A 13,393-nucleotide genomic window follows, 5' to 3' on the forward strand; every position below is an offset into this window, starting at 1 on the left:
ATGAGCCAAAATCGAGTCAGACGCTTAACTAGCCGAGCCAGCCAGGCACCCCTACCATTTTATTTTTAATTACACACTTAAACTATCTATGGATTTTATGCCTTAAAAGATGAAGACGTTTGCATCTCACCCCTTACCACCCTCCTCTACCCAGTGCTGATACTGTCAGCATAGTATTCTTGGAATCTATGATATTTACCACTCTGTCCTGTAATAGTCCCCACCATTGCTTACAGTTTTTTGTATATTTTAAAATATATTCATTGCTAACCATAGCTTCTCTTTTTTCACTATTTAACTTATCTCTTTGTTGGCGATACTTCATCATGAGGTAGATTTTCTGCTTTTAAAGGACTCAGGGTGCTATATTTCATGCATGAGATTGTTGTCAGAATATTCCCAGACTATTCTGCCATTTGCTCAGAACATACAGATTCTCCTCCCTGTCTTCTGGGATGCAGTGTTGTTATGAGGCTAGCCTATTTCTGTCACAGACAACACGATCCTTCTGGTATGACCTTCTGATTTGATCATCGTTTCTTTTTTTATTTTTTTTTATTTTTTTAACGTTTTTTTTATTTATTTTTGAGACAGAGAGAGACAGAGCATGAACGGGGGAGGGGCAGAGAGAGGGGGAGACACAGAATGGAAGCAGGCTCCAGGCTCTGAGCCATCAGCCCAGAGCCCGACGCGGGGCTCGAACTCACGGACCGCGAGATCGTGACCTGAGCTGAAGTCGGACGCTCAATCGACTGAGCCACCCAGGCGCCCCTTGATCATCGTTTCTGATACCAGCCCATATGATTCTGTTTTATCCACATGGTTTGGTAATTTCATACTGTTCTAGGTGTGGATCATCTGTGTCAGTTCCTTTCCTGGGACACCAGGTGGGCTTTCAGTAACAGTCTGAAAGATCCTTTTGTTCCTGGATAGTTTTTAATTCGATTCAATTATGTTTCCTTTGCCTTCTCTTTTCTCCCCCAAGGGAATAGCCGATGTACGTTTGTGGCATCACCTCTCTGTCTTCTATACCAATGTCTGCCTCTCCACACGTTTTGTACTGGTTCACTTAAACTTCACTCCATGAAATTTCCACAGGGCACCACGTCTGTGCGTTTTTAGGCACACTTATCATTGGGTTTTGTGGTTCTTTCCCTATTCTTTCTTCTGGGCAACGTTGGCTCTTTCTCTTCTGCTCCTTCTCTTTTCTGAGGTCAGCCTGCTTGCTTTCCATCACCCTATCTTGTGCCTCATTCTCTTTACACTTCTAGAATCTTCCTGTTGTCTATCATTTCCTGGAGAATGAGTAGAACTATTTATATGAGCTGCCTTGCTTATGATTCCTTGGGCATTGCCTTTTGTGAAGTATGCTTTTTTTTTTCCTTTGATTTGTTGAGTTCTTTTCTTTTCACCCATAAGCTTTTGAAGGTGCTACTCCCTCTACAAATAAAAGTTGATATTTGCCAAAGTCTAGTGTAAGGAGGGACACTGTTGGGAAGGTCTGCAAGCTGGAGCAGGTGGCAGCCTGGAACCTTTCTCTGTCGATGAGGGCAGGTATCCTGTTGGTTCTCAGCTCACCCACCATCACCAACCTGGTAGCTCTCTGCTTGGCAGCCTTTTGCTACTCCTTCTCCCCTCTCATCCACTCCCATCTGCTAGCATTCTCCACTGCCTGGGGGCCCAGGTCATGTGCATCAATATGCCAAGTCTGCCACTCAGAGCATAAAGATAAAGAATTGACCACATCCAAGGTGGGGTGGGCATTTATTAACACATTCAGCAAGGATAGAAATGTTATAACCTTTTTTGGTAATATGCACCAAATTGAAAACTGCACAGACCAGTAACAGAGCTATTTTTTTTTTACAGGAATGTGTCTACATGTATATCCATAAATGTGTATCAAGCCCCATATGCAAGGTGAATTGTTACACAATTGCAGGTAGTTGCAAAAAAATCAAAACAACTGAAATGTCCATCATGAACAAAAAAGTTAAACAAATCATGATATACAGATACCATGAAATACTATGAAACCATGAAAAACAAAAGTCTGTAGATATTGCTATGGAATGATTTTTAAAATACATTAACTGAAAATAGGCAGGCTGTAGAACAATATAGCTATTTTTCTTTGAGGGAGGGAAAGAATATACACACACATATGCTTCAACACATAGAATTTCTCCTAAGCACACATACACACATGCACACACACGCAGTCACACACATGCGCACACACACACACACACTGGTTATAGTCCTACCTTTGGGTAGGGGAGTAGGGTAGAAGACAGAACATACTTTTCTACTTTACATTTTGTGTATTTTTAAAATTTCTCTTTCTAAAAATCCACAAATAATTATAAAAGTTGGCCTATCTGCTCACTTTTCCACTAGCTCCCTCTTGCTGAGGAGATGCCAGCGGTGCATGAGGGAAGAGTACTTCCCTGGGTCAATGGTCACTTAAACCCACGGTCATCTCCAACTCTCCTAATCCCACACCAGGCTGTGTCTGCATTGACTTGCCTGAGTTCCTCCGTGTGTATTTAGAAACCAGAGCTGGTTCATTGAATTAAGAAGATGCAGATCACGACCTGCTGCATGAGGAGGCACAACCACCCACGTGGGTGGGCAGGTAGGTAGCTCCCTCCATAGCCACACTCCCACTTTAGGGACATGAACCACCCAGGGATAGGGACATTTTAATGAAAGGTGCAGTTTCAATACACCCACACAATGGAAGCAGAGTCACAACATTTATTGTTTACAGATCCAGGGGAGAGCCTGAGGAAGGGAAGTCCCCCATCCTGGACTACGAACAAGCAGGAGACTGAGAGCCCCTGTGACTTACAAGGTGGTCGGGGAAGAGGTCACTGATTTTTCACAGAATGAAATCCAAGTGGTTAATTTAAAAGGTGCCCCAGAAAAAGCAAAGAAGGAACTTATGGAAGAATTCTAAGCTTGGGTCCTTCTCTGAATTTCCAAATTTCGGGTGTGAACAGGGATGCCATTCTGTAAAACGTCTGGGAGCAACTCAGAAACACAACAGGTCATTTTTTTCAAAAGTTGTTTTACTCTCCCCATATGGTCATGGAGAATGTGTGCATTTTCTGATTGATGGACACAAGGTTCTTCTTCAGCTCTGATCCAGCGGTTTGAACAACGATGGTGCAGCTACTCAGATCAGCATCTGGACACCAGGACCTCACGTAGGTCTCCCACTCTGGGCTGTAGTGACACTGCATGGTCACTTGTAGAGGAAAGGAGAAGGAAGGAAAGATATGAAGAAAAAAATTAATGAAGTAAAAAGAAAATATAAAATAGAGAAGACAAAAAAGGCAACAGTTATTAAAAAAAAAAAACCACCCTAGCAAGATATTAGTGATGATAGGAGAGGTCTGAATAACTGATACCAGAAATGAAAAAAGGTATATCAGATAATATTCTGTGCATATTATAATAAGGTAAGATACTAAGGGAACAGGATAATAAAGGGACATCTAACCAAGTTTATGCCAATAAATTTGAAACTTCTGGTGGAATGGAACTGGACGGTATTATGCTAAGTGAAATTAGTCAGTCAGAGAAAGACAAAAATAATATGACTTCACTCATATGAGGACTTTAAGAGACAAAACAGATGAACATAAGGGAAGGGAAACAAAAATAATATAAAAACAGGGAGGGGGACAAAACAGAAGAGACTCATAATTATGGAGAACAAACTGAGGGTTATGGGAGGGGTTGTGGGATGGGGATGGGCTAAATGGGTAAGGGGCACTAAGGAATCTACTCCTGAAACCATTGTTGCACTATATACTAACTAATTTGGATGTAAATTTAAAAAAATAAAAAATAAAACAAGTTAATTAAAAAATACTCTACAGAAAATGTATTATACTAAAACAGGCACAAAGAGAAATAGAAAACCTGAATCATCTTACAATTATTTGAATGAGTCATCCATCATTAAAAACCTCCCCATGGGTTCCTGGCTGGCTCAGTGTGTAGAATGTGCTACCCTTGATCTCAGCATCGGGAATTCAAGTCCCACATTTGGTGTAGAGCTTACTTAAAAAAAGTAATAAAACACCTCTCCAAAAGGAAACTCCAGACACTTAGAGCTTCAATGGACGTATCTGCTAAACATTTAAAGAAGAAATAATGTCTATCTTACACAGAAAATTCCAGAACATAGGAAAGAGGATGCAATCCCATATCCATTTAATTAGATTAACATAATCTTGATGCCAGAACCTGACAAACGCAGTGCAATAAGAAATATTATAGGCAAATCCACTCATGAACATAAATGCAAAAGTCTGCAACCAAAAATCAGCAAGCTGAATCCAGGGATATATAAGCAAGATAATACATCATCACCAAGTTGGGTTTATCCCAAGAATGCAAAATTGTGTGAACATGAGACTATTAAGAAGTATAATATAATATGCCACATTAACAGACTAAAGGAGACAAATCATATGATCATCTCATAGATACGGACAAAAAGTATTTGATAGATTTAAAGAGCGCTTTGACTATGGAGGCCATTCTGGACCTCAGAAATCAACTACACCACCACAACTATGCTGGGGCCCTTTCCCTCTGACACTGGATATGGAGCAGAGGGTGGGAATAGCCACTATGAAGTCCCAGCCCCAAACTCCAGAAAGAGCAGGAACACAGGGCACCAGAAGCCCAGGAAAGCATTGGCAGGAATTGGGGTCTCTGGGTCCCATGGGAGGAGGTCCCTTTGGCCTATGGGCTGAAACTGGGACCATCACCTTGATCTCTGTGGGCAATAGACTCAGACACTGAGCTGTGCAGAGAAACACATGCCCAGAAAGGCTTGATCCAGTCCTGGAGGAGGTGTTGGGAGCCGTGAGAGCATCTAAGAGAAGCCCCAAGGGATCAGTCAGGTTCTAGGAGAACTCAGGACTCAACCACCCTGTGTGACAGTTCACTCTGAGTGACACTGAAGTCACTGGAGAGGAACCTCAGGGCCCAGGACAGAGCGGGCTCTAAAGACACACAGCCACACTTACACATACTCTTACCTGGGTCAATGGTCACCTTGACTTTGACCCCAAGGTCAGTTCCAGATTTCTCAATCCCACACCAGTAGGTGTCTGCGTCGTTCCACCTGAGCTCCTCCATGGTCACGGTGAACGTGTGCATTTTCTGATTGTCCTGGATGGACACTTGGTTACCCTTTGCTCTCTCCCCTGATCCATTGGTTTTCACAAGGATACGGCAGTTCTTCCAATTAGCTCCTCGACACCACCACTTCTGGTAGGTCTCCCACCCGGGTTCATAGCGACACTGCACGGTCAGCGAGCCCCGCACGGGGCCACTCACTGCATTTGACACTGCCGTGAGGGGATATGAGCCTGAAAAACACAAGTCCACGTGCCTGTCACCACCACACCCCATTGCCAGAGGAAGAGCCACAGCCTCCTGCATCACAAATGATTCCAATAAACCCAAGCACCTGATGAGTTGAATGACAGTCAAAGAAGTAGTAGACCTTCCACAAGACAGATCTTTGTCCTTCAAAACTCCAGTGGGTCAAAGCCACCACAGAAATCACCTAAGAGCACAACTACAGATCTCCAAGAATCAAAAACACCCACACTGAGCAATGGCAGCATCCTATAACCCATCCCCCCCGCCCTGTGGCCAATGTCATCTGGAGAGCAAATGACCCAAGGAAAGGCAAGACCCCAGTACACTTTGGCCCACTGCCCTCATGCAAGATGTTGGCCCTGTGGTTTCAGATCTTTTCATTTTTCTTTTTTTTTTAATTTTTTTTCAATGTTTATTTATTTTTGGGACAGAGAGAGAGACAGAGCATGAACGGGGGAGGGGCAGAGAGAGAGGGAGACACAGAATCGGAAACAGGCTCCAGGCTCTGAGCCATCAGCCCAGAGCCTGATGCGGGGCTCGAACTCACGGACCGCGAGATCGTGACCTGGCTGAAGTCGGACGCTTAACCGACTGAGCCACCCAGGCGCCCCGATCTTTTCATTTTTCGAGAGTAACCAGGAATCTGGATTTTGTGGGGACATCCCTATGTTAAAACACTGGCCATCAGCACATAAACAGAATAAAGGAATTTCTGTGTCTTTAAGTGTTAAGAAATTATCTACAAAACTACGTGACAAATTCATTATTGGGACAAATTCTTCGAACTTGGAAATTGTTTTCCCATGAATGTTGAAGATTCAAATTCTTCCATGGTTCTTGAATCTGTTCTATTGTTTTGGTTAGTTTTTTTCCAGGAAGTTACCTATTTCACGGAATATGTATTAGCATAAAGTCCTGCAATTAGAATGTACCTTTTTTTTTTAATTTTTTAAACGTTTATTTATTTTTGATACAGAGAGAGACAGAGCATGAACAGGGGAGGGGCAGAGAGAGAGGGAGACACAGAATCTGAAACAGGCTCCAGGCTCTGAGCGGTCAGCACGGAGCCCGACGCAGGGCTCAAACTCACAGACCGTGAGATCATGACCTGAGCCGAAGTCGGATGCTTAACCGACCAAGCCACCCAGGCGCCCCTAGAATATACCTTTAATAATTAAAGCGTTCATATCTGTTATAATTACATGTTCTGACTACACACGTTCTTTGATTTTGTTGATTACACATGCCACAAGATGTCCTTCCTGTTTTTCTTCCCCTCCTTATTTTTTGCATCACTAAAGCAGTTTTGAGATTAGTTTGTAGATGTTACTGTTTTTATTTCCTGTTATTAAGTTTTCATATGTATAATTTTATTCCTCTTATTTCCTCAAAATTGCCATTGTGCTCTTTTTCCAATTAGCTAAGTTAAGACAGTGATCATTTTCTTCCTTTCTAAAATGAAGAAATACTGTTTAAGACTAAGGATTTATTTTTGTCCAATTTAAAAATTGAGGTATAATTCACATGTCATAAATTTTAAAGTCTGTACTTCAGTGGTTTTTAGGGTATTCACAAAGCTGTGCAACCATCACCTCTAATTCCAGAACATTTTCGTCACCTTAGAAAGAAACCCTACATCCACTCTCTCCTCATTTCCCTTTGCCTGAAGCCTTTGGCAACCACTAATGACTTCTCCCTTCTGGATATTTCATATGAACTGAATCATACAATCAATGGCCATTTTTTCTGGCTTCAGTCACTTAACATAATAATTGTTCAGGTTCATCCACGTGGTAGCGTATATGGGCACTCAGTCCTTGGTAGGGATAAGTCACATACAGTTTCTCATTCATCAGTTGATGACATACAGGATTTTTCTACATTTTGGCCAAGTGAATAATGTTGCTGTGAGCAGTTATGTCCTAGTCTTTCCACTGATTCAAGTGAAAGGAAGCGAACCCTGTGTTCACAGCCGAAAGCTCCAGAATGAGTTTGCTCAAGAGTCCACAAGAAGCTGCTGAGATCCTAAAAATTCTCTGAGAAACTCCCACCAATCATCTCAGTCTTCACCAACAGAGTAAGGGTTCCCAAGAACCTGACAAGAAGTCACTCCAAATCTCTAACCCACCCATGGGCCCTTCAGCTGCCTCCAGAGTGTAAGGCTGCTCTCCCACCTTCCAAATCTCTGACAAGTACTTCCATTGACAAACTCCAACCCATAGAAGGAAGGTGATTAAGGGAAATGTGATTCCCAGATTTTGCTCTGTGAAGCAGAAGACGAGTTAGAGGGATGGTGGTAGGGCACCTCCGTGGCTCAATCGGTTACATGTCTGACTTCGGCTCAGGTCACGATCTCAGGATTTGTGAGTTTGAGCCCCACATCAGGCTCTGAGCTGATAGCTCAGAGTCTGGAGACTGCTTCAGACTCTGTGCCTCTCTCTTTCTCTGTCTCTCCCCCACTCACACTCTGTGTCTCTCTCTCTCACACAAATGAATAAACATCAAAATTTTTTTTAATTTTAAAATGGGTGGTGGTGATGTCAAAATGACAACAGATGAGCTATCCCTGTTTGCCGCTTGATCAGTTCTGTCTCTATGTTGTGGAGGACTGAATGCTTGCATTGCCCCAGAATTCATATGTTGGAGCCTTAACCTTCCATGTGATGGTGTTTGAAGATGGGGCCTTTGGCAAGACATTAGGGTTAGAGGAGATTGTGATGGAGACCTCAGGACGGGATTAGTGCTCTTACAAGTAAAGACATCAGAGAGTTTCTCTCTCTTCCTTATTCTCTGTCTCTGTCTCTGTCTCTCCCTCTCTCCCTCCCTCCTTGCTTGTGAACAAAGAGGAGATGACCGTGAGAAGGTGACTGCTGAAAACCAGAAAGAGAGCTTTCATCACAAACTGAATCAGCCTGCACCTTGATCTTTGACCCCCCAGCCTTCAGAATGCGAGAAAATAAATTTCTATAGCTTAAGTCACTCAGTCTGTGGTATGTTGCAATTATGACTAATACACATTTGTAACCCTTTTATCCCCGCATGAACTTCCACATTAAGAACATAATAATATGCAAGTTTTCCCAAAATTGTCTGCCTGGAAATCTCCCTATCAGAGTTTTTCTCTTCCACACATATGATGACGAAGTCAATGGATGAATAAATTAAGTCATTTTATTTCCTCTGATAACCTCCTTCCCAGAAGAAACACTATCTGCATCCAGTCCCAAACCCTGTGGTTCTGTTCAATGACAGGGAGCAGAGCTGGGTCAGCCAAATGGTCCTGTAGTAGCTCCTATCCTCTGGGAGCATCAAGCACTAGCTGTCTTCAAGATATGAAACCAATCCCCAAAATACACACCTTCTAATCTCTGGCCTTCCCTCTCTGATGTCTCAGTTGTTACCCTAACCACTCTGGACAACTGTCTGGTTCATGCAGAGCAGAGACTCAGGCTATTCTGTGGGGGTGAACAACTCTCCAGAGAGCCTGTCACACCCAGGTTTCACTGCCTGTCTTTCTACCTGTACTCTGAGCAATTCGGAAGAGACGTTCCCTGCTCGAGGGACAAGTCAACACCAGTTGTGCAGGTTTTTAAGTGATCCAGATGTCTGAACCCCACCTTGACTGAGTGGGTCTCAGCTGGAGGTTGAGCTCCTTAAAAATTCTTCAGGAATTCATGCATTTAACTATCATCTATCTATCCATCCATCCATCCATCCATCCATCCGTCATCTGTCTATCAACCTATCTGCCAGGGAGGACAAATAGTGCCCTAGAAAACAGACACCATTTATGTTATTTATTTTTATTTTCTTTCCGCAACACCTAACTTAGTACCTGTCAGGTAACAAAAAAATATTTTTAAGCTTTTTTCTTGTAATTTTTAAAAGTTTATTGATTTATTTTGAGAGAGAGAGTGTGACAGCTAGTGTGCAAGCAGGGGTGGGGCAGAGAGAGCAGGAGAAGGAGAATCCCAAGCAAGCTGAGCACGTTAAGTGCAGAGTCTGATGCAGGGCTCAAACTCACAAACCAAGAGATCATGACATGAGCTGAAATCAAGAGTCTGGTGCTTAACCAGCTGAGCCACCCATGTGCCCTGAAAAAGCTCTTTTTGTTTGTTTGTTTTTTTCCAAAAAAGTTTTTAAAGAGTAAGTGTCTGGATGAATGAAAGGTCCTACGATTTCCCTGTGGGACAGATCCTGTGTTCTGCCCCAATCCTGCAGGTGCTCAGTCCTGAAGGGCCCATGCCACTCACCTTGGACGATGGGAAGGAACAGAACCGGGAGCAGCCACATGTCCTCCTGCCTTGGATGTCTCCCTGGTGCTCAGCTAATGCTAGCTGCCCGCCGGGGACTGAACTGAGCTCAGAAGCAAAGTGCCTGCTCTTTCTCTAAATCTTTTTTTTTTTTTAAGTTTCTCTCATCTACTTCCCTTATTTTTTTCTTCAGTTACTTCCTAATTCCATTAATTAGAAGAAAATCAGTGCCTTCTTTGGGAGCATATGGCTGACGTCATCATGTCTTCCGTGATTTGCGGAAGCAAAGCATCCCACTGTCCAGGGTGCTATTGCAATTGTGCATGAGGACCTGGGGAGCCAGCTGCCAGCAAACCAGGTGACCCAGTGCAGCAGGGAAGGGACACCAGAACCTCAGGGTCGGGTCCAAGGGAGGGATGGGCACACGTTGGGTTTGCACATGGGGAAGAATCAATCCTCAGGGCTCACACCCAGCCTCGCTGGACATACAGCCCCATCCTGAACCTCCTTCCGGGCAGCCCACCTCGGTGCATCCCAGACCACCTCTCCTGCCCTGGGTCCTGTCCAGCCCAGATCCTGACCTGCTGCCCCTTCCTCTTGGGGTACCCCTGAAGTCCTGAGTTCCTCTGAGGCAGAAGTGCCATGGGGAGATTATAAGGTAGGACAAATCACCTGTTCCCATCACCTTTATCGTGCTCTAGTCGCTTCTGTCACCCTTGGCAGATTTCCCCTGACTGTGGGCTGTTGGCCTCTTCCCAGCCCCAAAACTGCTTATGCTAATGATTCCTAAGTGACTTTCACAAAGGCATCCCCTCTTCCTTCAGGTGTCCCCTTCTCTGACTGTTCCCTGCTCCCTTTCCCTCTCCTCTCTGAATCAATTCTTTTGTCTCCTTTTTTCTTTTATGTTTCCCACATTTTTGTTCTACTTCTTGGAAAGGTTTTGTTTTCTTTAGTGCTTTATCTTCTCTTCCAACCATTGGATGAAATATTTACTTTGGGAATTATATTTTTATGTCAAAAGCTACTTTTTTGTTTCTGCTTGCTAAGGTTTTTGAAACTCTCCTCACTGTGGTCATGTTTGGTTTGGTCTGGTCTGCTTTGATCCTTCTCTTTCATGTAACATGCCTGCCTCAAATGTCTGATCGTTATTGGTTATCTGATTGTAATTGAGATTGAGCCAAAACATAGCTGACTGGGGCTCTGAGTATGTGTGTGCAAAACACCATGTGAATTAGGTGTGTTGTATTGTGCCTAATTCTTTACCCTTCCATCTCTTCCTTGACCTACAGACTATGCTTTCCCACATGCAGGCAGAAGCATCTTCCAAATTCCAGAGTAATGATGTTTGAAGGTGGCCTCCAGCATTGTCTCTAGCTGCCTTAGTTTCCCCAAATGTTTTGTGAAGTGGAAGAGCCCTTTGGAGAATGGAAATCTTTATTTCTTGATTTAGGTGCTGGTTGCACGAGTGTGTTTTATTTGTGCAAAATACATTGAGCTGTGCACTTCTGATGTGTGCACCCTCTGTGTGTATATTATACTGTAATAAAAAGGTTTTAAATTTTACCGTGAACCTTTTTGAAATCGTTACACATGTGTTTACTTAATCCTTTCAATAGCTGCCTTAATGTTCCATTGTGTGCCTGTAGCATAATTAACTCTTCCTGTATTGTTAGCTGTTGATTGCTTTCCAAGTTCTTGCCCTTGCAAATTTATGCTGCAGGGTCCATTTTGGGTAAGATAAAGTCAGCACACTCCACAGACTTCTCCTCATGACTACAACTAGGAACCCAAACAGAGTATGTGGAGTGACTATCTGAGCTTCCTGTAAAATGAACCTTAGCAAATAATTGGAGAAGGAAACCAGACCAAGTTTGGACCAATCCAGCTGTAAGTTTCCTGATTATGTTTCCTTCTATATCCTTCTATATTCTCCTGTCTGAGGATGAACCCTATATCCCACATCCTGAAAGTTCAGGCTCAGCAGGGATCTTAAGAGCTCCGGAGGAGGAGTAAAACGAAGCATTAATGGAAGATGGGGCTTATATTCCCAGAGTTTCCTCAGTGTTTGTGTTTTTCCCTCCACCAGGTCCCCAGCAAGCCTCAGGACAGAAGCTGCAATTCCACCTGCAGCCAGTGGGGGGTCGACTGCTAGAACTCTGAAGGAGGAAGGTCCTTGCTGCCCAAAAGACCTTGGACTCCAAGAGCGGGGAGGGAGGGATACCAGTGCATCTTCTCTCTCTTGGTTCTTCTGCTGCTTGGCCCTGGATGCAAACCCAATCATAGGAAGTACACAGCAGACTGGGGAGAGAAAAGCCTCAGCTCTCCAAACTTCCTAGCCAAAGGACCAGGAAAGAAGAAGGAGGTTCTGAAAGCTGGGAGGGAATGGCGGGGCCAGGGGTGGGGGGATGGAGAGGAGAAAGCAGATGAAGAAAGAGACCCTTGGTCTCTCAGGATCGCGCCCCAGTGTGCGCTCCTGTTCAGATCCTGGAGAGAATACCCAACTTTGAGAATTTGGTGACGACCTTCACCAGTCATGGACTGGCCATTGGATGGCGCCCATGGGGGCACATCAGAGGAGCACCTGCAAGGCTCCAGAAAGCTGGACCAGTGCATGTGGGAACCACAGTCCACAAAAACCACATCAGCACTTGAAGTTCTAACCTCACCAGCTGGACTGCCTGCAAAGAAAGAAACAGGAGTCAGAGTGAAAGACCTGTCCCGCGAGGTGATAGCATTGCTTTGCATGTTTGTGGTGGTGGTTCCGTGAAATTATCCATGTGTTAAACACATAGAACTGAACACCACCACAAAGTTGTACCATATGTAAGATTTAAGAAGTAGTAAAACCAACAAGAAAAATGTGTGAAACTGTGCACTTTAAGCGTATTGGTTTATTTTATCCCAATTACACCTCAATCAAACCTGAGAAAGAAAGGGAGGGGGGAAAAGTTTAAGGAGAGGCCAATATTCCTTCCATCATCCCTTCATAGTTTCTGGGCTGTGGGCAGAAGTCCAAGGGTTCATTGGAGCCCCAATCCAGGAGAAGTCTCAGCTTTCACACGCCAACACAGAGGTATAGGGGCTGTGGGCAGGACGCTCCAAGATGGGCCATTTGACAGGAAGATTATTCTGAATTAAAGGCAGTTGAGACCCTGTGGGCTCCAGAGAAACTTTTACCCCTTCCTTATTATGTACAAGAATCTCAACTGGAGGGTCTTTGCAGGATAAGGGTTATTACGAGGGATAAATGTTATCTGAGTAACCAAATTGCATGGCAGGGCAAACATTTGTTTACACACATTTACTGGTTTTCATCTTCCTGTGAGTTGCTTTTTTTCCCCTTTGAGTTCCCAGACCACTACCCCCTTTTCCTTAATTCAAATTGACATTTATACCCTTTATGTCTGACTGCCATGTCAGTGTGAGTTCTCCACATACATACTATTAAATTTTAATTTCTCCTATTAATCTATCTCATATGAATTTGATTCTTAGCCCAGCTAGAAGGACCTTGAAGGACCCAGGAACTCTTTCTCCCTGAGAAAGGGATGGGACATTCTTGCTCCCCAACAGTTGGTGTAGTCGGCAGGACTAGCTGGACACCGCTCACTGAGACTCTGCCACAGCTGAGATGCCCCCAGGACATATGACATATAGCCAGCAGAAGGTAAGATTTCTTACCATGCCAGGCTCTTGGAATGGCTATTTGCTGAGGCCAAGGAAATAGC

General features: G+C 43.9%; 1 protein-coding gene across 1 annotated transcript; it reads right to left on the bottom strand.

The window, feature by feature from the left end:
* Window positions 1–2,749: 2,749 nt before the first annotated feature.
* Window positions 2,750–9,823, bottom strand: LOC128313398 (CMRF35-like molecule 5). Its single transcript, XM_053211831.1, has 3 exons — window positions 9,666–9,823; window positions 5,064–5,396; window positions 2,750–3,253 (listed from the first exon to the last, which is right to left on the bottom strand). The coding sequence occupies exons 1-3, from the start codon at window positions 9,703–9,705 to the stop codon at window positions 3,075–3,077; spliced, it is 552 nt and encodes a 183-aa protein (XP_053067806.1). The 5' UTR covers window positions 9,706–9,823; the 3' UTR covers window positions 2,750–3,074.
* Between the last annotated feature and the right edge of the window lie 3,570 nt (window positions 9,824–13,393).

Source organism: Acinonyx jubatus, chromosome E1 (genome assembly GCF_027475565.1).
Source record: "Acinonyx jubatus isolate Ajub_Pintada_27869175 chromosome E1, VMU_Ajub_asm_v1.0, whole genome shotgun sequence".
In the NCBI taxonomy this organism is placed as follows: Eukaryota; Metazoa; Chordata; class Mammalia; order Carnivora; family Felidae; genus Acinonyx; species Acinonyx jubatus.